This window comes from Ammospiza caudacuta, chromosome 16, assembly GCF_027887145.1.
Source record: "Ammospiza caudacuta isolate bAmmCau1 chromosome 16, bAmmCau1.pri, whole genome shotgun sequence".
Lineage (NCBI taxonomy): Eukaryota > Metazoa > Chordata > Aves > Passeriformes > Passerellidae > Ammospiza > Ammospiza caudacuta.
The window spans coordinates 15,329,859-15,353,833 of NC_080608.1; the positions used below are offsets into that span (position 1 = coordinate 15,329,859).

At 44.8% G+C, this 23,975-nt stretch overlaps 1 protein-coding gene across 1 annotated transcript in view; it reads left to right on the forward strand.

Annotated features, from left to right (window-relative positions):
* Positions 1-23,975, forward strand: part of NSD1 (nuclear receptor binding SET domain protein 1) — a 58,583-nt gene that overhangs the window by 7,628 nt on the left and 26,980 nt on the right. The window contains exons 2-9 of the mRNA XM_058815610.1: positions 6,538-6,670; positions 9,609-9,781; positions 11,687-14,261; positions 17,589-17,710; positions 17,855-18,149; positions 19,881-19,990; positions 21,035-21,104; positions 21,419-21,537. Coding sequence (XP_058671593.1) covers positions 6,538-6,670; positions 9,609-9,781; positions 11,687-14,261; positions 17,589-17,710; positions 17,855-18,149; positions 19,881-19,990; positions 21,035-21,104; positions 21,419-21,537 — 3,597 coding nt within the window. The remainder of the gene's footprint in view (positions 1-6,537; positions 6,671-9,608; positions 9,782-11,686; positions 14,262-17,588; positions 17,711-17,854; positions 18,150-19,880; positions 19,991-21,034; positions 21,105-21,418; positions 21,538-23,975) is intronic.

The window sequence follows — 23,975 nt, forward strand, 5'->3', positions numbered from 1 at the left end:
AAGTCAGGTTCCTCTTGATTGTGGTTGGCAGTCCTCTCACAGTGTTCACCATGTTTAGGAAGCTGGATTCATCACAGAAAGGTTTGGAAGCATAAGTTTGTAGTACCTGGTGCCTGAAGCATGAACCTTCCCCAGGTCATGGCTTTGAGTGTGGATGTAAAGAAATAAATAAGCACCAGATAAATTTGTTGCCCTGTTAGTGTTCAAAAATTCTGATTTCAATATTAGTAGGAGTTCAGAAAAAGCAGTCGAAGTTATAAGTGCAGATTCAAACTTAATTTTGTATGAATAGAAATTTTGTTTCTTTTGGAAAAATGGTGGTTTTGGGTAGGGGGACTTACATGCTGAATGCCATCTCATTTTCAGGAGGTTATGGTTATGTGTAAGAGGCATATCTTTTTATTTGGACTAGCAAAGTGGGATCATCCCTTCTTTCCTGTGGGTAAATAAAAACTTCTGCAGAAAATGAGATTTGTAAGCCCCTCCTTAAATGTTTGTTGCTTTTAAAGAATCCCATGGACTTAAACCCAAACAGCATCAACAACCAAACCAAGCAACAAGCCAGTTCATTTTATTTAAATCAGCCCAAACTCACACTTTCTAGCTCTTGAGGTTTTATTACAGTATTCACTCTTTGCACTGTACATGTTGTTCTCTAGTTCTGCTTCATTCTGGTTACAGCTTAAGCTGTAATGAATAGAACATACATATATAAATGAGAATAGCCAAGTTTGAGAATAGCCAAGTTTCATTTTGCACAGTTTGAATCTGTTTTTCATTTTATAGATTTAGAAACTTCATGTCTGAAAAATGGGTGCTGTGTTTAACCAGTGTCTTGCTTGTGAGCAATTTGATAATACATAGAGGAGCACAAAAGTAAGGCTGAAAAGGGGGAAAATCTGATGACCTGGTTTCAGTTTGTGGTTTTTTTGTTTGTTCTCTGACACAAGAAGATATTTGTGGGTAATTGTTCTTTGTGAGAATTTGCAAACTTTTGGTAATGCCAGCGGTTCCTCTCTCACTGAAACAATTAGTGCTGATTAAAAGAGCCAGATTTAAAGAGAATGTGGTTTATAATTTAAAATGTGTGCAGATAAGCAAGTGTGAGAGTCTGTCCTCTGCTTCAGGCTCCTGGAAGTGGTCTGAAGTCTTCTGTGTGTGAGTGGATTTCTCTCCACTGGGATCTGGATGAGTTCACATCCCTTCTCTCCCCCTTCCTCCTCCTGCCTCTCTCAAACCTTGCTGTCAGGTGCATTTCTGGTAGTTGGGGTGCTGAAGTGCCAGAGCTTTCTCTTGCACTGCTCTTCCATCCAATCTGTAAGGAAAACTATTTCCACTGAATGAAACAGGGATGCTGTTACCCAGTTATCTTGGAGACTGAAACTTTGTGTTCTCTCCTCAGTACATTCTTTATTTAATATCTGTACGTGGATAACTCCTGAACTTGATAGGAATGTTTCAGGCTGTAGGAATTACTCAAAGTAGTCCAATCTGCTCTCTTGATTTTAACCTTTCAGGATGGTTCATAGCTACATATGGACCCTGAAAAACTTCAGTACCCTGGAAGATGGTAGTAAAAACTGGCCAAAGACAGCAAATAACCTGCAAGCATGTTGATAACAGAAGTTTGGTCTGTATCATAATTTTTGCTGTATTTTTTGCTGGTGAATATTTGATTAGTGAGTATTTAACGCTTCTGGATGATAATGATCCCAGATAAGAGGTGGTGTCATTCTCAGACATGAATGTAGGTCAGACGCCTGTTTGCTTTCTGCTGCAGTGCTGAGGCTGAAGAAGACTGGAGCAGTTGGGATGAAGAGCATGTCCCCAGGTCCCAGCAGCACAGGCTGCCCATGGGCTTCCAGCAGGCTTCTCCAGCTGCTCTGTTTGATTTGAAGCTTGCCATGAAGTGCCAGTGTGATTATTACTCTGGTTTCTTCAGATATGCCATTGTGTGCTGTGGTTTGGGTGGAGGTTTTGTCCATGTGGGCTCCAGTTGGGCCTGCCCCTTTCCCTGTGCAGGGATCAATTCCTGGAAGTTTTGTCACAGGGAGTGCAGGGTCAGCATTGCAGCTCTCTCTGTAAAGGCTTAAAGCTCCTGTGCTTGGTAATGGTACTTGGTATGGAGGAAACTTTGGTGATCTCTTGCTTTGTTTCAAATATCTCTTAAGCTATCAGGCACATACTATTTAATTATCTTTCAATTTTTGGTGGTTTTTTTTTAATCAGTTTGGGTTGGATTTCAGAAAATGTTCTTTAAAACGTGAATCTTTGCTAATGAGAATTATTATTTCTAGCTTCCATCACAAGGAGTTACTAATTTTGCTTTGTTGTTGTTCTTAGTCTCCTCCTTTTTACCTTTCCATGCAGCATTCCCAAGCAAAGGTTATTTCCCAATTCCTCTCCTTCTCTCTGTGTCTGTTCATTTCTCAGTGCCGGAGTGCTGGGGCTGAATGAAGTAATGAACCATGGATCACTCAGACTTCTTTCCATTCTCCCTTCATTAAGAGCAGTGCAGAGGTGGGAGTTGACCTTTTAACTATCTGTCAGCAGCAGTCACTGCATGGGAGTTGCATCCATTGCTGCTTGGTTTCTATGAGCAGAGTTAAAGGATGTGGATCCCCTGGGACAGGAGCTGTATGGACAGCTCAGTGCTGAGGTTATAACTGCTCTGCTTTGTATTAAACTCTGCTAACTCAGTGACGATGTGCTGTAGCTGAAGGGAAGTTCCATCTCCTGAAGACTCTTGGGGTAGCTTTAGCAATGCCCTTCCAGGCTTGTTCTGGAATTATTTTAATAGGAAAAACTTGCCCCAGTTGCTGCCTCTCCTTTGTGAGGGCAGAGGGTGAATAACCTGTTCTGCTGAAATGGCAGGAGCTGGGAGTGGCCTGTCCTAGGCACAGGGCACCTGTGACACCACTGTGGGGTTGGTTGTGTCAGTGGGTAACTTCTGTATAGAATCACAGAATGGTTTGGGTTTGAAGGGGCCTTAAAGGCAATGCAGTTCCAATGCCCTGCCATGGGAAAGGACACCTTCTGTTAGATGAGATTGCTCAGAGCTCCATCCAGCCTGGCCTTGAACACTTCCAGGGGTCCAGGGGCAGCCGCAGCATCTCTGGCTACCTGTACCAGGGTCTCACTACCTTCACAGGGAAGAATTTCTTCCTCACATTTAATCTAAACCTACTCACAGGTTATGGCCATTCCCCCTTGTCCTGTCACTCTGTGTCATTCTAAGTCCCTCTGCAGCAGACTGTCAGGCCCAGGCTATCCAGGTGCCTTCAAATGTCTTTCCCTCAAGTTCACTTTGGTAGGGTTTATTTCTGGTAAAAAAGCTGGTGATCTTCAGCCAGTTCAGCCATATCTGGCTCACAGGAATTGGATGGGCTTCTTATCATCTCATCCTGTTAAGAAAAAATAATGATCACCAAACTTCAAGGCATAAGAGGTGGTGATGGGGGCAGGCTGTGGACTGATCCTCAGCAAGCTTCCAGTTGTAACTAATAAGAAATAGGTATTGGGAACAAATTTGTCCTGGACATAGATGGAATGCAGAGAGAAGCACAAGAGTTGCTGGCCTGGGAATGAGACGTTTGAAGAGAGCACTGGAAGTTTGTGGGGCAGAGTTGTTGCTGTTTGTGCCCCTGGCAGTGATGTTTGGGCCAGCTCATGTGTGGGGTGTGACTTACCTGCAGCTACCAGTGTGGTGAGATCTGCTCAGGAGATATCCCCGTGCCATGCTGCTGCTGCAGGGCCCTGGGCAGGTATCTGCTGTACACTCAGAGGAAAAGATTATTAGTGTCATTGTTTACACTCTATTGGTTAATTACCCTTTGGATGTGGCCACCTCCTTTTATGTTCATCCTTGGCTTTGATTCTCTTCAGTTCGTGCCTGAAACAGGCTTGGCAGAATCTTCCTCCATTATTTTTGGGGGATCAGTGGCTTCTTTCTTGCTTTACTTCATCATCCTTTACACACAGTGGTTTTTGCTGCCCCAGCCTTTCTGCAAAACATGTTCTGTCCCTGGCTTCATTGAGTAACATTGTTTATAATTAAGTCAGGAATAAACTGTAATAGGGCATTCTTGGCCAAGTATTTCCATGATGGCTTTCCAAAGCAGGTCAGAATTGGGAGTGTGCAGGGCTCCAATGACTGCAGATCACTGCTTTGGGGCTATAATTTTTCTATCATGCTGCAGAGTTTAAAGGAAGCGACTTAACTGTACCTGGGAAGGACAATAATTGCTGCTTTTGCTCCTCTGCTCTTGGCTATTCAGTGTTACACCTTTTGAAAGTCTAGCAGATTTTTTTCTCCTGTAAAGAAAAAAAGTGTTAAGGCATCTCTGGCAGGTTGGTAGGATTTAGGGAGACTGGAGAGGAAAAATATGCAAGACAGTGACCTGCTGCAGTGCATCCTGTCACGAGGCTTCCCTCAGGACATGATGCTTCCTGATCTGCCTCTGTGCCCCACTGGTGGGGACTTTGTGGTGGGTGATGGTGAGTCCAACACCTGACTGCTAATGCTGGGGAAATGAGAGAGGAAACTGGGCAGGAATGAGAATAGCTGCTGACTTCTTAGAAAGAGGTTTAGGCATTGTCTGAATAGTTTCTTGAAAGCCACCTTTTCACTCGGCTGGGGTGTTGGAGGTTGACAAAGAGTTGATTTAAATGCAGACTTGCCTAAGGGCAGGGGCTGCGGGTGTCGTTCAGGTGGATCAATGTGAATGGCTCTGGCAAACCTCCAGTGAGGTTTTACTGCTCTGTCCAGTGCCTGTGCTCAGGTTACAGTTGTCAGTAGGATGCACATCCATTGTATGTGTATGCACAGCATTGGAGATAATCAGCTGGAATATACCTGTATCCCTCAAAACCCAGGCTGGAAATCTGTAAAAAAAATTTTAGGCCAAAGTGGCATTTACAAGAGCTCAGGCAAGGGGTTTGCATCTGAAAGTGCATCTGCATTTTAAAGGAACAGCTGAGGCAGCACCTCTGGTCCTGTGCTCACAGATCCAGCTGCAGACACAGAGGGTGCAGCAGGGCAGTGGCAGAGAGGGGCTGCAGCCCCTGCCCCGTGCTGTTCACATTCCCTGTTCCTGAACTCCTGCTCAGCAATAAGTTATTGTGTGGCTTTTGATGAGTGAGTGAGAAGAATTTCAATAATGTAGTGTGTAACATCATTACGTGCCTTTTTTCATGTGACAGGGTTTATTCTTTTGTGTTTTCTTTAACCACATGAAGAAGAGCCATAAAACTCAATGAGAAACGGAATATACCTTTTATTAGAGAGGTCTGTTGTGTTTTAGTTGCTGGGATGTTGAACTGGGTATGGCAAGAGACGTGCCTGGAGCAGGGTGGTTAGCAGGATGGAGAAGAGAAGCAGAAAGGTGTGTGTTTGTGCTCTGACAACTTTAATGAGGAGCATTACTGGCAGGAAAAATACCTGGGGTGCTTCTTGGAGCTCTTAAAATGCTGAACCCACCTGGGACATGTTGGTGGGTGCTGCTAAAAAGACAGGATACCCCACAGCTGGGTATAGGGACTCTTGTATCCTGTGAAAACCTATTGTATCTCATCTTGGCTCAGTTATTCACAACACCAAAGCTCCTGGATCCTCTCCTTGGCACAGGTCCTGCACATGCAGCCAGAGAGGCTTCGTGCTTCACAAACAGCTCGGGATCTGCTCTCAGCTCCTGGGCAGTGACACAGAAATGGCATTAAACACTCTAGGGTTTGTGTATTGAAAGATTTCGGTGTTCTTGTGGCTGCTGCGCAGCCCTGAGAAGCTGAGTGGATTTGGGTGACTGTGTGTGCAGAGTTGATAGTTGTGAGCAGCTTTTGGAGACAGGCAAGGTCAGTGTTGTGTGTGTGTCCTGGAGGGGGGTGCCTGCTGTTACACTCCCTTTCTGCTCTGTAGTTATGGAGCAAAGCAACACCAGATCTGCTCATACAAGCTAAACATCAGAATATACATTTTTTTGTGATTGTGTCTGCCTTTGGTTTCAAATATTTTCTGGTGAAGCTTTTTCCTGAGCACATATGAGAAGCAGGAAAGTTACTAACTTGTACATACCAACCTTTTTTTTTTTTTTTTCCCTAACTGATAAACACTTGCTGTTTTATCATGTTTCAGTCAGGAAAATTTCACTGTCTCTTACTGTTACTTTTTCAGTATGTTGCCACCTTCGAAATTAACAAACTAGTGGTGGTGAAATAATGGGGTCTAGTAGTGACTCCAAATATTTACCTGTTCAAATGTGTGAAGTTTGAGTGCAGTAATTTACCAGAGGTCACGATATTTACTAAAAAAAAAATAACAAAAAACCTTCTCAAATCCTCTTATTGTTTTGTTCTTGCAGAAGAATGGGGAGAACCATTGTGTTCTTTGAAGGTGTAGGAGCCACTAAGTAAAATCAGGACTTGCTTTTTAATGTAAATGTCTCTGCTGTCCCGTGTAATCTGCACACAGGGGGGGAGGCAAATCTCTTCAAAAGCATCTGGAGCTTTAGTGATTTCTTGTGTTCTGGTTTTTCCCCAAAGATCCGAGTCAAGAAGAATCCTCCAGTGAAGTATGAAGTTGGGGATCTTGTTTGGGCCAAGTTCAACAGACGCCCATGGTGGCCATGCACAATTTGTCATGACCCAGTGCTGGACTGTCACTCAAAAATGAAAGGTACTGTATCTACTCAGACCACAAAGTGGAGGTGTTGTGTATGGCAGGATGCTGCAGTTTTTAATTAATTTTAAAAGCATTTCTGGCCTTTGAAAGGTGTGAAGAAATAGACTCTGCTGTGGAAAACAAGACCTGGGTCCATAAAGTAGAGCTAAATGAGGGAGGTGGCAGGAAGAAGAAGGGGCTGGGGGTGATGAAGTGGCACAGATATCTGTGGGGCATTTAGGCTGTTCTTCCCAGACTGTAGGAAGGACAGATAGCTGGGCTAAGCTCAGGGCAGTGCAGAAGAAAAAGCAACCTCTCAGAAAAGTTATGCAGAGAAGAAGGAGATGGATCAGAGCAGTGGAACAGGTGAGGAAGCAGAGCTGGGAAGATCGGAGTGTGTGAGGACACAGAGTTGTTGTTGGAGAATGGGAGGCTGGAGAGGCTGAGGAGTGGAGTGTGGGGTAGTGCAGTGTAGCTGCTAAGTGCCTGAGGGTGTGATGGGAACACGTGCATGGAAGTGAAATTTTTGGGTCTTATTTGGCACAAAAAAGTAAGGGGTTGTTGACAGGAAATTCTGGAAAAACCAAGAGATGGAGCCATGTATGTGACTGTTCAGGGTATAGTGTGAGTGAGCTGAGTGTGAGGAGGAGAGATGGGCATAAACAACAGAGCTGTGTGTGCTTGGCCACAGGAGAGAGCCAGGAAGGGAGAAAAAGAGTCTTGAAAGATCAAGGCAGAGATAGGTGAGTGATGGAGAGAACAGAAGGGAAATGAGGAATTGTTTGCTTTTACTATCATACCAGATGCCACGGGGAGACTGCCACAAACAGAAAGGCTTATTATTTGTTCCTGGTTTCCCCTTCTGATTCTTTCTGTTCTCTGGGCAACTCGAAACCCCTTGAACAGGTGTCCTCTGCCACTGACAGCTCTAGACTGGTGAGATTGCCACTCACTACTGGTTTTGTGTCCAGGTTTTGTGGCCCTTGCCAGCCTAAGCACAAGTGCTGTGCATGAGTGGAGTTCTTTTTGAGTGGCCATCGGCTCAGAGCCACGGCTGTTTCTCTAGACATGAAGTAGCTTTTCCTACGTGATGCTCACATAATCCCCAAGCCTGCTTGCTGAAGTCTTCTTTCTTCACCTCCCCCTTCATCCTTTGGGGAGGCATTTATCCTGATTCTAGAGAATAGTGAATGTGCTATTTTAAATAGTCTGTTTCCAGCTCTCAAAATCCTGTCAGAGATGTTTCCAGAAGATATGCTGATATATATTGTCTCCCAACATCCCTCCTCATGAAGTTTTGGGCAGGATTTAATGTACATAGCTGTCCAGTATTCCCCTCTCAGCCTGTGCATGAGGATTGACAATAAAGGAATTCTGCAGGGAGGAAAAGCTCTGTCAGCAAGTTCCAGGAAGGCCTGATCTCCAGCCACATGAGGGACTCTCCCACCATTGTTTTATCTGTGTTCAAACCAGTGGAGCTCATGGGAAAATTATATTTTCCAGCTGTGGCTGTATGTAATCTGCTTGTCCTCCCTTCCCAATGCCAAGGTGGCAAAGCAGATGGATCAGAGCTCGGGCACTTTTGGGCAGGAGGAGCTGGGCTCTGTGTGCACTGCAGGAAGCTCAGTCCTACTGCCTTGGCTCTCCTGTTGCCAAGGGAACAAGCCCTTCAAAACAAGGCAGGTCGCTTCAACCTTGTCTCTTGTGCTGAAAGCTCTTCTCTTGGGATTTCAGGAACGGTGTTTAGTTAAAGGCAGTTTACCTTTTCTCAGCAAGCTCTTGGCTTGGAAGATTTTTGAAGCTGGAAGGTGTAGGCTCAGTGGCTTGAGTCCCAGAACTGTGAATGGGGTGGATGCAGCCTGTGATCTTTGCACTTGGTTTGATGTTGTTCTGGTGGTTGTTTGTCATCCTCTCAGTGGTCTTGGTTAGAATCTCAGTTTCAACATCACTTAAGGCCAGGCTGCCACACTGTGCTGGCACCCTGGAAGAGGCAGCACAAACCAAATGGGCTGGGAGTGTAGTCTGCCTGTTCAGAGGGTGAAGGTGTTTCCAGGAGAAGGTTAATGCATTGCAGCAGACTGTAGGGAGAAGTTTGTATCCCATAAGTGTTGTTTGCTCTGTTCCAATGCTTGTGACCTGTCCTTTTAAACCCAGTACTGATTCAGTCTTTATTTGTACCATGTGTGTTCAATTTTCTTGCATAGAAAGTACCTTTAAAGCATCTTTGGATGCGCCCCTATGATTGAATTTCTTCTCTTTCTCTGCACCTCTTGTGTCTGAAGTATGGAGAAACTTACTGCAACTAATGTTGTGTCATATTGCACCTAATATTTTCAGTGTGTGTGCACGTGTTTGCTTAAATCCTGCTGTTCATGTTTTATGTTCCAAATAAGACTTTGTTTGGTATTAAAACATGGAAGAGGATGGGATGTGTTGTGATGGGGGAGGCTCAACCTGTGTGAGTAAATCCTATCCAGAAGGATGTCAGTTCTGGGTGTTCCCAGCACTGTTGTGTTTTCCCAACGGTCAAGTGCTCTGGACTGTTTAATCATTAATCAGGGAGTAGCAGGAAAAAATGTTCTGCCTGGTGTGTTGTGTCTCTCAAGGAAAAAAAAAAATAGATATTTTTACCTTCTCTTTTTATGCAAGCAATCTTTGCTGTAGGAAGATGACCAATCATAGGCGTGTTAATCAATTGTTTGTAAAAACCAAAAAAAGCCCAAACAATTTAAAAATAGAATAGTAATGTAGAGTCTAAATATAGACAGTAGCAAACAAAGGGATCTGCCTTAGTTGTGAGTAGAAATCTCCAGAACTGGCATTTATGTGGGAATGTTGTTAAGCAAAATTTAATTGAAAATTACTTCTCCAATAGTTACTGTTTTCTGTGTCTCTTTTTGTGTCTTTATTCTGTTACATACAAGGGATAATTCTGTTAAATTTCTTGAAATAGTTTCCAGTGGGAGACCATACCGAGAGTATTATGTGGAAGCCTTAGGAGAACCTTCAGAGAAAACCTGGGTTCCTGGGAAAGCTGTTGTCCTCTTTGAAGGGAGACATCAGTTTGAAGAGCTGCCTGTTCTCCGGAAAAGAGGAAAGCAAAAGGAAAAAGGATACAAACACAAGGTGAAAGAGCTGTTTTGTGTAATATGTTTTTATTTCTTTGAATCTGCACAGTACAAAATATTCCTTTATGCCTGAATTTGTACTTTGACAGCTTCTGTGAGACTGACTGCAGCAAGTCAGGGAAAGGATTCTTTGTGTCCTTACAGCAGCATAGTTTATAAACTGCCAGGAGTTTCCAGGCTCTCTTCTATGCTGGGGTGTGGCCTGCTGCTTCTATTGCCCTGGACAGCTCTGGAAGGCAGAGGAATCTGGGCTCTGTTGGTGTGGGATCTGTTTAGCAGCACAGCCCTCTCCTGCTGTGGATTGCAGCACTGCTAAAAAACTTCCATGCTCTCTGGCAGCCTCCTTTGGCTGCTCTCAATCAGAGGTGGAGTTGCATGCTTCACTAGATCACTGGCTGAGATAAAGCAGTGGGGTTTTTAGCACTGCTTCGGTAATTCTCTTTATAGAAACCTGTTAGGACTTATAATTTGACTTGGAAAATGCTTTGTCAGTGAGCCTGTGGGAATGAGTTTTGTGGCTCATCGCACCATCTCCGTTTCCAAACATAACAGCCCTGAGCAGTTGTAGCCAGTTAATGTAATGTGACACAGGGGTCTGGTCTATGTCTTTAGGAAGGTGACTGCAGAAATTAACTCGTTGGAATAGCTGAAGTGAGGAACTGCAGAGGCTACTGTGTTGCTGTGAGAGAGCAAATAGTTACACTAGGCAATGGTATCTGGTTTTTCTTTTTTTTTCCTACTCTAAAGCTTTATAACCTGTGTTAGTGCAGAACCATCAGATTGAATGTGCTCTTGCAGATGTGAGTCCCTGGGGGCAGTGGCCTTATTTGGTTTTTCTTTTCCAAGGGCATGTTCAGTATCTTCTTAAAGGACTTCTCTCCTTGTGCTCTCAACAACTAGTGACTTGCTCCCAAGTAACTTCTCTGGTCCTAGAAGTGCTGCGTGGCTGAAATCTCATTCTAAATGTAAATGGAGTGCCAGCATGCCTGCAGTTGAGGGAATCAAACATTTGTTACTCACATAAATGTCCAGGTTTGCACCCCTGGAAGCCAAAATTGATGCAAAGCTGAGAGTATTTGGCTGGATTGCTATCAGGTTTTCTTGAATCTGCTGAGATGAGACTTTGTTGGTTTGGGTTTTTCTTTAGGAAAAAAGTGTCAGCAATGTGAATTGTTCCTCCTGCCTTGGACTTGGTTTTGATTTTAGGAGCAATTGTGAAGCTCTTGGTTTGCTGTTGTGCAGCCAAAAACTATACATGCAGATAAGAAACAAGTTTCTTATTGATTTTGAGTGTTAGCAGAGGTTCCTGTTAAGTATGCAGAGAGCTTTCTGGTTTTCCTACAGATACAGAGTTATACTGGGAGAATTCCCAGGAATGAACATTGTGAACTTGATAGAGCACATCTTAGATGTGTGTGGAGCTCATGTTAGTCCCGAGGTGAGTTGATGGAGAGGGCAGATCGTGCTCTGAATTCAGGGGATGCAGGAAGAATCAACAATGAGGACAGCAAGCAGCTCAGATATTTTGAGGAAAACCGTGCTGCATTTGCCTTGTGAGGCTTGCTGGCTGTAGCTTTGCATTTCTGTGCCAGGGATCCATACCATATTCATTGCCCTTTACAGGCTGTTGTGTTCAGGGTGTGTTGGCATGCCAAGACATCCGATTCTTCAGAGACCTTTACTTTCCAGGGACCTTTTTACTGTTCTGGGAATGCACAGGGCTCAGCTGGAATGCAGGGTGCTTACCCAGGAGCAGTACTTCCTGTGTCTGCCAGACACAGTCCCAGGGAATTGTCTTAAAGATGCAAAATGCAGGAATGTCTCTCCGTGCCTTGTGCTCCTTGCTTTTACCTCTTTAAGTACCTACTCAAATTTTGTCTTCTTTTTGTCTCCAACTTTTAAGGTTCCTCAGAAATTTAGAGCTAAATGGGAAGTCAGTGTTGGACAGGCAGAAGACATTCTTCTTGGGGGTCCAGAGGATCAGAAGTGCAGCCAGAGCTCGAGTGAGCCGGACAGCGAGAAGGACGTGCAGCTGGAATACTACAGCAATGGCCCTGGGGCAGAAAGGGACACGCAACTGAACGGCTGCTTAAAATCCTTGGCTTTTGACTCCAGACACGTGGCCAGTGAAAAAGGAAAATTGCACATCAAGCCACAGGTGAAAACAACCTCTGAAAGCAGAAAAAGGACTAGAGTAAAAAAGAGTGGCGCCAGAGGGGAAACATCGAGGGAAGAAATCAAAGACAAAACACCAGAGAGCGTAGTTAGAAACGTGATTGTTGGGGACCTACCAGAGAAGCACGCATCTCACGAGCTTCGGCGCATTGCCAACAGCCTGACAGCAGCCAGCAGCACCAGGGAAAACCATTTGCTGTCCTCCTTTGGAGAAAGACGCTTTGAAAAGACACCTCTAAAACCAGACTATGAGAATCGTAAAAGTGACACTCTGAAAAGCACCCTCCAAGGAGATTTGTTTTCCAGCCCATCTTTTGAGAGAGAGAAGAGCTCTCTGGGCATTTTGTGCAGTTCCAAGTTACAAATACACTATTCTGCATCTGATGGTGGTGTTGAGAAAAAACAAACTGAATCAGATTCATCCTCTTCCCTCTCTGATGGTGGGAACAGCGATGTAGATACCATGGACCAAAGTTCAGAGAGAGCCTCTAGTGCTCTTGAAGTTAGTGATTCTTCAGATAAAGTGGAGAAGGACTTTGCTATGACATCAAGTGGAAACATTAAACTTTCCATGTATCTTTCTCAGAAGAGCAGCAGAAGGGCCAGGAAGAAGTCACACAGAGATCACAAAGCTCTGGGAGGTTCGGTAACCAACAGACTTGATGCTGAATTTGTGGATGGGGAGCTTGAAGTAGGTTTGTCTGATGCTGAGATGCCATTGACACCTCTCGAGTGCTCTTCAGATGTGAGAAATTACAATCTTTCCCTAGCAAACAAGCACACTACCCCCCAAAGTGTTTCCAAGGATGGCTCCTGGCCTGCTGTTACAAATCAAGCAGTCTTGAAATCAAAAAGCGTGAAATTACCCGGAAGCAGAAGTATAAAATGTAAACATAAAGAAAAGGTTGCTGGGTTGGAGCCTTCTCTTGCGGAAGAGGAGGGTGGTGTGAATCACTGTTCTTCAGATACCAAAGGTTTCTCTGGCCTTTCAAGAGATTCTCTTCAGAGAAGTGGAAAAGTTGATGGTCAGAAACTGTTAAACAACATGCATGAGAAACCCAGGGATTCTGCTGAAATTGAAACAGCCGTGGTGAAGCACGTTCTGTCAGAGCTGAAGGAACTGTCCTATCGGTCCATGAATGATGATGCCAGTGACTCTGGCGCTCCAAAGGCCACAGTACCTTTGCTTTTCTCTTCTGCTTCTGGTCGTTTGCCCATTGAACCAGATTACAAATTCAGCACCTTGTTAATGATGTTGAAGGATATGCATGACAGTAAGACAAAAGAGCAGCAACTGATGACTGGTCAAAATATAGTCCCATTTCGAAATACCAGCACAAGTGATGGTTCTGGAAGCAATTCTGCAAGTGGTCTCAAGTCTTTGTCCATTGTAGGTCCCCCATATAAAATAGAAAAAAATGGAGATTGTGTCCAGGAAACAGTAACTCCAAACTCTGCTCTAAGCAACTCCTCATTTTCACGTGGTCCTCCAACCAAGTTGACAGGGATTGGTACTGGTAAAAGGGAGCCTGCGAGTGCTGCTGTTTCTGGGACAAACGGCACAAATTGCCTGTCCAAACGCAACTGTTCAAAATCTAAGCAGTCATCAAAGCTTGGAGATAAAACAGTTTCAAACAGAAAGGACTTAAAACCAGGAGGGCCAAGTAAGTTGCTAAGTCGGTTACCCAGAGATTCAGGAGAACGTTCATTCCGTGGGCACAGTTCGGTTACCAGTCCTCTAGGGAATGAGGCAGAAGATACTGAGAGGAAGGAGTGTATTGATTTAACAGAGCATTCAACTGATGAAGACTCTGCCTGTTTATCTGATGACAATTTAGGTCGTATTGGAAGGAGACCTGAAGCTGGTAGAAAAAAAGAGAGCTGCAATTCTACTGAAAATGGGGAGAGTCCAGACTTGGATTCAGAGGCAAATAGTGAGAGCTCTCTTGGTGATGAGTCTAATGATACCAATCACGTAGCACCCAAAAAGCGATGGCAGCGTTTTAACCAAAGCAGTGCTAGATCTAATAAGCACACCAGTAGATCTAGGGAACAAGGAAACTTGGAGAGTGCCTTTGGCCTGAATTCTCGTGGCTTTTCACTGAAGGGAAATGAGTGCTTGGGACGTAGGCATTCCCCTCATTCAAAGGTGCTTGAGGGAGACTTGGCAGTTCAGGACTTTGAGAATCGTTTAGACTTAGTTGATAAACGTTTGAATGTATGTGGTAAGCCAAACACCAGTGTGATGGACTCAGAAACAGAGCTTGGCAACTTTGCTCCCCAGTCTGAATTCTCTGCACAAGGTAAGGGAGCTGGACTTGCGCCAGAGTATTTGTATACATTTTACACTTTTTCATTTAAAGGATAAGTTACAGAACTTGTGGCTGACAATGTGAAGATATCTACATCTGAGCAGAAGAAAGTGTGGGACCTTGGTTTGAGTTCTGTAAGCATGGAGGACAAAGGAGGCAGAGTCATTATGAGTTTGTACTCAGGTTATTGGTCAGAAAATTTTGCACACATTAAAAATCTTTAGTTCTTCCACAGTGAAAGGTAAAATAAGAATCCTTCTGACCCTGGGATTTTTTTTTTAACTTATGCCTTCATAATGTGTTCCTTAGAGCCACAAATTTGATGTTAGTGGGGTAGGTCAATGCTAGAAAGTTCCAGAAAACTGAGCCTCAATGGCTGCTCTGTTCTTTATCTTTCATAGTCCTCTTTGACATAGTTTGTCTTCAGTTGGTTCTGTAGGATTTCCTCAAGACAATGTGTTGGGAGGTTTTTAGTTCTTAGTGTGGAATTTTATTAGCTGCTCATAGTGACTTGTGGAGCCCTACAGATTTCCTAATTTACAGTTCTGATGTGGCTGCTTGATGGGTGAGAGAGAACAGAAGAGAGGGAGGCTGAGCTGGAGGTGGGTCTGGAATATGGCAGGCAGAAGTAAGGCAGCAGCACTGGAAGGGAAATGATCCAAGCAGGAGGAGGCTTCTGAGGGCCTCTCCCACAGAGGTGGGGACATTTGGTTAAAGCCAATGGAAGAAATAAAAGAGTGTGTGGAAGAATAGGGCGAACAGAACCTTATTCAACATGTACCATCTTCTGGCTTCTGCAGGGAATCTGGGGAAACACACCTTAATAAAACCAATAAAATTAGGTTTTTGCATAGGTTTCACCACACTAATTGCTCTAATCTAATTGTGATATCATAAAATGATACAACTTATCATTATTTTGAGCCTGTGTGCATTCTGTCACTTATGTGTTCTCTCAGTGCAGATTTTGATGTGTGTATTTTGCTTTTTGTGGTTGCTGGAGGCAGCCTGCACTTCTGTTACAATTGTGGCAAAGACAGCTCTTGGCTTGGTGGTTGTGGGACCTGCCCAAGGCAAGTTGCAGCAGGCACAGAAAACAAGCCTATAGGGTGTAACACCTGGGGTAGAAGTTCTGGTTTTCAGTCATGACCAGCTTAATCATTCACTGACTCTGGCTGGGTCTGTGTGTTTTTGAGGACTGAGGTCTCTGTAGAGCAGGTGAGAGGATGCACGTTCTGGGGGTTCTTCCTTCACACTGAGATCCTGGCAGGTTCTTACAGCCTCATGGTGGTTTGGCAGTTGAAGCATTCCTCTGTGATGCTGTGTGAGGTGAAGATGAAGGTGTGCAGAGTGAGCTAGGGAAGAGGAGGTGCTGAGAGGCAGTAAAGTTGGGAGGGCAGTGCCAGAGGAAGGCAGCAGGCTCTGGGGAGGTGGCAGCAGTGTGAGGACTGTACAGGGATGCAGCAGCAGGCAGGGCCTGGGTTTGCTGACAAAAGTGCCAGATCAACAGCTGCAGCATAAACTAATTCCCCTGCCCTACACAGCACGTGGGCTCTGTACCCACCCACCCCCTTTGTACAGATGTGCTGTGGGGAGGCACCAGTGCCACTGGCAGGGCTGCTGTGACATCCCCAGTGCAGGTGGGGCTGAGTCAACCTCTAATGCTCTGTTGAGACCATTCCTTTATGGTGGGCAAGGTCTAGAAAGCAAAGAAGCTGATGCTGGAAACTGGACTGACTGCAGTGCTTTGAGATGTGAGCAATCCTTGCCCACAGCAAGCAGCTTCAGTGTAAGAGAAAACAGATTGCAGTCACAACTGTCCCATTTCCACTAAGCTCAAACTGCATAAAGTCTTCATCATAGTTAAATGGCAGCATTGGGCATAATTTTGCCACAAACCTTGTACAGTGGTTTAGAGCAAATAAGGCAGATGTGAAGATTGGTGGATTTGGCTGATGTAAGCCAATTTTATAAATAATAGTTTCATCAGGTCTGTGATTTGCCACTGTCAATCTGCATTTGGGATTCTTGTATGGGATTCCTTTTGGGAACAAAAAGCAGTTAAACCAGCCCTTCTGGCACAGTGCTGTGTATTCTGCTGCACAGTTTTGGAGCTCTAAATAGTTGCCTGGTGAGGATATTCATCCCATAACTGCTTATGTGCTGAAATATGTGTTTCACTCTGACACCTGTGCGGAGTGTTAATAGAGGCTGAAAATAGCTGTGTTTGAGAAAGTTGTTTCTTTCTTCTCTTTTGGCCAAGTTTGACATTTTCATGCTTGTTTAACCACAAAGCCACAATAAAATGTAGCAATCTTGTCCAACATCCCTGTTCTGAAGCATTGCATTGAAATGCTTTGTTATAAAATGCTTCCGTTTTAAAGAAGAAAAAGCCACCTCCTACAAATGAAATGAAGCAAAGAGAATATTTATTGTTTGTTCCAAAACTTCCAGGAGATGCAGGTATATTCCTGACTAGGGGAAATCTTTGGGCAGTATTATTTAATGACTTTGAATGGTAAAAAGGAGAAAAGTCAGAGATATTCAGAGGTATTCTGAGAAGTGAGAAAAAGACATAAATGTGCATCACCTTGCTTTTGCAGCTTGCTAAGAAGAGTTGTTCTAGTGTCAGGGATGAGTTTTTTGGAGCTTGCCTTGTGTTGTTGTGTCGAGGTGGTGTGGTTAGGGTTGTGGTGAGGAAACACCTTTTACCTTGCAATGCCACCACACTGTGCAGAGACAAGAAGTGCTGCAGTCACTGGCTCCCTGATTTCACTGTGGAACAAACAAAGCAATAAATGGGCTCACAGCAGCAGATGGGGAATTTGTAGTATATAAAAAAATGCCAGGGAGGAGGAGAAGGGAAGGAATTAAGCTTATGTGTTCCTAGTGAAACTAGTGACTGAACTGTGTTATAGGAAAGCAGTATTTTCCTGTGCCCCTGCACTAAAACCAAAAGAGTTTGAGTAAACAGCAAAAGTGTAACGAGTTGCTAATGACCTTTGGTTCTGGTAGAAGTACTGCAGGCAAGTTAGATGTAGCTTGTAGGGACATGTTGGGTGAAATTTCAGGAGTCTCTCAGTCTGATGTGTTTTGATTTCTTACCTGAACTGCATGAAGTCTTTAAAAATTCCCCCCTGCTAAGTTGGGATTTTGGAAAATAGGAGACTCAAAAATTCTTTGGGCTGTCTCTGAGAGAGAATTATCAGCTCTTCCCACATGGAACCTCTGGAAGAGAAGGCAGGAACAGCTATTATCCACAGATGTCTTGTGATCATCTCAGAAACACAGTCTTGAAGCTGCTTTCCTTTTTCTTAGCACATTCAGAGAGGAAGCGCCTTAGAAAGCCGAGTAAACGGCTTCTGGAATATGCAGAAGAATATGATCACTTGTTTGCACCCAAGAAAAAATCAAAGAAGGGCCAGGAGCAATCACAAAAGGTGGGTGAAGGCTAACGAGCTCTTTGTGGTTATTTCTCCAGGGCTCTGGTCTGTGTGTGTTTATGTTCTTTGTGGTTGAGTGTTCTTGCTGTGTGCAGTGCCATGCAGAGTGAATGTTTTCACCAACATATTTCACCATGGCAGGTGAATTCTGTGGCGAGGTCTGAATGTGAAGGAGGTGCTCCTGCACAATGCAGTCCTGACAGAGAGACCCAGCGGGGGCCAAGTTCTTTGGTTTCAACTCCATCTTCAACCAAAGAGTCCCCTCCTGTCCTTGAAGCAGAGTGTTCCTTCTCAGAACTAGGATCCCACTCCACTGATCCCCCTAGTCAAGCTCAAGGAGGATCTTCAGATTTTCCAGAGGTGGTGGTTCTGTCTTCCTCGGATGTTTCTGAAGTTTCTGCTTCTCCAGATGCAGAAGAGGGATTCCTGAAATCAGGTAAGTGGCAGGTGGTGTGATGCTGCTTTTGTAAGTGAAAGTAACTCAAGTTCCGTGAAAAATCATTCTTGGGACAGCATGAAAAGATCAGTGGCTGTTGCCACTGTTTGTTCTTGCCTTCTTCACTCACTGACTGTTACTGTGTTGAGAAGAGAGAGAGGGCAGGTGCAAGGGTGTCCAGTGACCTGGTACTGTTGGCTTCCTATAGACTGTGGTGGTCCTTCTTAGATCCTTGCGCAGAATGCTTCTTTTGTCCATATAAAAGAGGCCACAACTCCTTCTCTGAGTCCTTTCTGTCTGTGCTTCCAAGCAGTGACATTCCTTCAGCCTGACAGTTTCTTGTTGCTGTAAACCCCTTTGGATGGACATTGCTGTGCTGAGGGTGATGCACAAAGTCTGAGCTTCATGGAGTGATCTTTGCTGTCCTAGAGAGCTCAGGGAGCTGTAGCACAAAATTCCCTCTGGAAGAACTTCCTACTTAATTGGTTCTAAGCATCTGTAGAAATTTTTGGGGATTTGTGTGAGCAGCAAGCCAGGTTCTTGGTCTTCAGTAAGGCACAGTGTAGAAGGAGTGTGGTCTGAGGGGCCTTTTCCCTTTCCAGCAGTGTCAGTCCCAGAGATTCCTTTCAGTGTGTTTATTCTCTGATAGCATCTAAAGACGTGTCCAGAGTTAAAGCCCTGGTGTTCTGGCTGTGCTGGCTTGGAGGGAACACTGTTCCTAAAGGACTTGCAGTCAAAGAAAATAAACCAAGTCAGCAGATTTTTGGTCAGTGGGAGGTCAGTTAGCCTCTCATGTGTGAGGGAAGAGGAATTGCCTCTGGAGACTTGTGGGTGTCACAAGGAAGGGAAGTTGGAGAGGATTAAAGGAGGAAAACTGAGAATGCAAACCCAAGATTGGAGAGGCAGGAGAACACAACAGGCTGCAGCAGTGGGAGCAAACCTCCAGTCTGCAGAGGTTGTGTAGCTCTTTTCAGTCATTTCCCCTCACCTTTTGCTGAAGCACACAGAGTGGGCAGAAGCTTGTCTTGAGGGTTAGGAGTGTGGTGGATGAGCTGTGCCTGCAGAGGTGTCAAAGGGCACAGCTGAGACTGTCGAAGGCAGCGGATGAATGGGGTGGGATGGGTAACAGGCTGTGTCTGCAGAGTGTCTGCACTCAGCATCAGCATTTCCTGGTTCTAAGTTTATACTGTTGCCAAAATTAGTGAAGGAACCCAGGTCTAGCAACTTGCTACCTCCTGAGGGCCAGGATAAAGCTTGAGGAGGAAATAGTTTTGTTGGGTTATCTTTTCTAAAGTAGTTTTAACCAGGATTGTGATCTTCAGCCTGTTTACTGCAGCAGCATGAACACTGATGTGAGGGGTGTGGGAGTGTAGGCAGGGCTGTGTCAGTGGTAGGACTGGCTTATGCAGATCAAAGTGTTTGGGAAATTATGATGTGAATTGGGCTGCCAGCATGTGTTACTTGCTGGCAGTGAGTTCCCAGCCTCTCTTCTGTGGGTGGATTTTTATATTACATATTGAGGTGAGCCTGAAGGTCATGACAGACTGAGGTCTGTTTTTATTGAAGTTGTACAGAAGCAGGTAATTGGCATCTCTGCCCTAGGAGCTTATGATCTCAAAGACAGGGTGAAGCAGATTATTTTGAACTGTTGGCTGATATTTACTTAATGGCCTCAATCTGATGGAAGACAAGAAAACCCCTGTTTGTCTGATGTGAAGGGTTTCATTGCAGGAAACTTCGAAAGCAAGCGTCAAAGGAAGCCCACTAAAAAGCTCTTGGAATCCAATGACTTGGACACTGCCTTTATGCCAAAGAAGGAGGAATGGACTCCCCAAAAGAAGGTACTTCCCTTCCAGCTCTTTTGAAAACTAGATAGAAAGCAGGCCCAGACAGCAGATCCTGCTAAACAGGACACAATGCAATGGGATGTGGTTTTTTGTTGGCTGCAGCCCAGGAGCAAAGGTCCACCCTTCCCAAAGGTGCTGGTTGCTGTGTTATGATGAAATAATCCACTGTCCCCCACCCCTCTCCACTTGTAAAGGGGGATTGGGTAGTTTTGGTTTAAAATCTTCTTTTTAAAATTGATTTATATGGAAAAGGAGTCATCTGGATGCTGGCTGAAAAGGTATGAGCAGAAATGTTCTGCACAGTGGCTTTCTGTCACGTTACAATGTAGCTTGAACTTGAACTCAAGGCTTTGTCCTTTTCCATCAGATTTCCTCTGAGCAGTATTTTCTTTGTTACCTTCCCAAGTGAGCTGGTAAATGCATGTAAGTGCAGAGCTTGAAGCAGGATGGAGGCTTGAGGTGAATGATATGTAGGATACCTTGTTTGGTTCAGATTTTTAAAGAAAATGCTGCTCTTCTCCAGTGAATACTCAAAATTCAGTGATGTGGTTTGGAAAAATGCAACTTATTTATTTCAGATCATGTGCCTGCACAGAACTTGTTGCCACTGTTCCTAAAGTTGACTAATAACACTTCTGTCCTTTTTCTTTCTCTGTGAGGTACAGTTATCTCTGTTGCAGTAATGTAGAGGCCAGTGTATTTCAGTCTTAAGGTGTGTAAAAGTGTAAACTCAGAAGAGAATGTCTTCTCCCATCACCTTGCAGAGTATTAGCAGCCTTTTTGGGAGAGCATAGGAAGCAGTGAATGGTGTTGATGAGCACAAGACACATCAGATTCCACATTCCTCCCTTCACAGAGACAGACTTTTACATGTGTGTTTTATCACACACACAAACCAAATATTTTCTTGTAAAATTTCTGATGAATTCATGAACTGGATGGTAAATTAGGTATTGCAGTCATTCCAAAAGGTTTCACAGCTGAGGAGAGTGTGCCTCTGTTTTCATCTGGTGACTTGACTCTCTCTCCTGTTTGTAGGGTACTGGCCCTTCAGAGAGTGACAGCTCTGAGCTCTACTCACCAGCTCACTTCCAGGACGTGGGAGAAGGTAAGTGAAGGCAGGGATAGCAGGGCAGACTGTTGGGATATTGGGATCAGTGCCTGTGGAACTGTGTGTGTGTAAGTGCTTGGTGCTCTGGGTTCAGCAGCCCAGCAAAAGTTGCTTTAACCAGTTTGAGTTGGCGTTTGTGTGGTGGCTGCAGGGCAGAGGGCTAAGTGCCTGGAGGATGGTATTGCCCCAGCCCTTAGGCCCTCAGAGAATACAGGACCCAGCCTGAAGCTCTCAGGCTGCAGAACTTACTGGTGTCACCTGCAGCAAAAGAATTCTTTCTGCATTTTCCTTGAATGGTTTTTCTGTTGCAGCTTCTGAAAAGCTCTTGGAGAAGCAGCGGAAGCGGAAGAGGCAGCGCCACACCTCTGCTGCAGTCCATTCCAAGAAGGAGAAGAATGAGGAGGGGCTGGGGGAGACCCCACACTCTGAGGTACTGTTGGATCTTCGTGCTCTCATCCCTGTAACCTGTTTGCTGCTTCCCAGGGTACTTGGCAGAGCCTAAGCCAGAGGCATCTTTGGGCCTGTCATTTGAGAATTTGTCCCACTGATGCAGCTGCATGAGCTGGGGTTAGGCTGAAGATACTGCCTTGATCTAGTTGCTATTTTATGATGATGCTTAACTCAGGCTCTGTTTTCAAACTGCTACTCAGCTAATTCTCTGTGAGAGAGGCTGTTCTGAATTCATGGAACCAGGTTTTACCTGGCATCTTGCTTTGCACCTCAGAAAATCAAACTGCTGTAAAAGGTCTTCTCTGGGGGTGGGTCTCCTGTCCTTTTACAAACTAGTTTGAAGCACAGGCACTAGACTGGACTTCAGCCCCTTCTGCTTGCACTGGAACACCAGACTGAGCCAAGAACCCCATTGGAGGGGCTGGGAGGGACTGTGTGACTGCTCACAAGAGCCTCTGGTTGCATTCTGCCATTCAGCAGAAAGGGATAACTGGGGCAATTCCCTCTGCTTCATATTAGCAGGTCAGTGTACAAATATCTCTGACAAGCACATTTTGCCTTTTAGGAATGAGCCAGTTATCAGCAAGTGTAGGGGAAGCAAGACTTCCTGGGAGAGGCAGGACACCTCTGGGCCTCTCGCCATCGCCTCTCACTTCCAGTGGCCCAGGTTCAGCAGCAGGCAGGATAGTCAGTATGTATTTCAGGAGCCAATTATAGATCAATATTGTTATATTTGTTGTTGTAACCACAGTTTACAGGAGAACACAAACCTTACACCGCTTTAAACAGTTCCAGCCATCCTGTTGCATTTTGGAAAGGGCGTTTGTGATAAAGTTGATAAATTGGGGTAATACCCTTGGTGCATGTAAGCTTTCCTGTGCTGGTGTTGGTGTTCTTTTTTGAAGTGTGCACAACTGGACTAATGTTTTAAAACAGCCTGTACAAATACCTTTGCCAGTGCTGGGCATGGCCAGTTAACATTTTCTGCTCTACCCACTAAGAGACAGCAAATTCTCTGTGAAAAGAGAGGCAGCTCAGAGCAGCAAAGTTCTAGGCCATGGCTCTGAATCCTGTACTCACTACTCACTGCACAGGAAACCCAGTCTTAACTGCCTCTAGATATAGACATTTGTGTTGAGTATCAGAAGGCAGGTATGGTGTAAACTATGCCAAACAAAAAAAAGGTCAATGCTTGGCACCTTTGCCAGCCTTCCTTATTATGTAATTGTGTCTCTTCAGCTGCTGTGGTGGGTGTTCATCCCCTGGCTTAGGTGAGTATTGGGATGCTGTGGGGATGCAGTTGTGCTTTCATGTGGAATTCAAACCATGCTGCTCCCTCAGTGGCTGCACACACTGGGCAAGGAACTCCACTTTGCTAGAAAAAATACATGGTTTGATGCTACAGCCCAGTGAAGCCTTCCAAGGGAAAGAGGGCAGAGGAAAGCTTGTCGGCCTGGGCTGAGCTAAGCAGCTTTCTCTGACCTTGCCCGTCTGTGGAGCCAGGAGTGCAAATTTACAACATCAGGGCAGTAAGAGACTGACAGAATGAGATGGAAAATGCTGTTGAAATGCTTGTCAAGGTTGTGAGCCAAGGTCAGGCTGTGCCAAAGAACAGGTCAGGCTTTGGGATTGTGCCAGACACAGCAGCAGGGATGGTTCTGGAAGAAGACCTGGGATGAGCCTTTCTTTCTGCAGGAGGTATGGAGTGTTGCAGTGCTTGTGCTGGGCAGAGGAAGGAGGGGACACAGTGGCAGATCCTTGAGTGGCAATGCCTTTTTCCATGTTTACAAAGGATGGGCCTTGCTCATCCTGTCTAGCTCTGCCATCCCTTCCCTGGGCAGTTCTGGAAGCAGTGTTAGAACAAGGCTGTACTCTGTAAGGTGTGTTGGACTGGCAGTAGCCTGTAGTTGGGACTTTGCTTTTTTTCTTTTTTTTTTTTTTTTCTCTCAATAAAGTCAGTTTATACCATTCATCTTTGTAATGTATGCTTCAATATACCTTCACTGCATCTGTGCATCATTGCTTCACAGAAGGCACATGGCTTTAAAGTGTCCCCAAATAAACTCATACTGCTCCATTCAGGGAATAGGGGAAAAACCAACAGTTCAGGCAAAGAAAGCATCATTATCTGAGCAGAATACTAGCTCCAGGTTCTTCCAGCTTTAAACTTTAGAAAGTCTTTATGTCCTTTGTCCTTTTTTTGCCCAGATTCAGAATGTGTTCAAAAGGCATTCAATTCAGCTTACAAGCTTTAGTAGCACCACAGCTCAGACTTTCCCATACAGAAGGTGGTGCAAAGCTCCCTCTCGTGATTGTTAGCTGGACAGGCTTGCACCAAGCAGGGCTGGAGGTGTGGGAGTGATGGCTGCTGCTTCTGCCAGCACTTTGAATTCTCACAAGGTCTCTCAGGTGTACTAT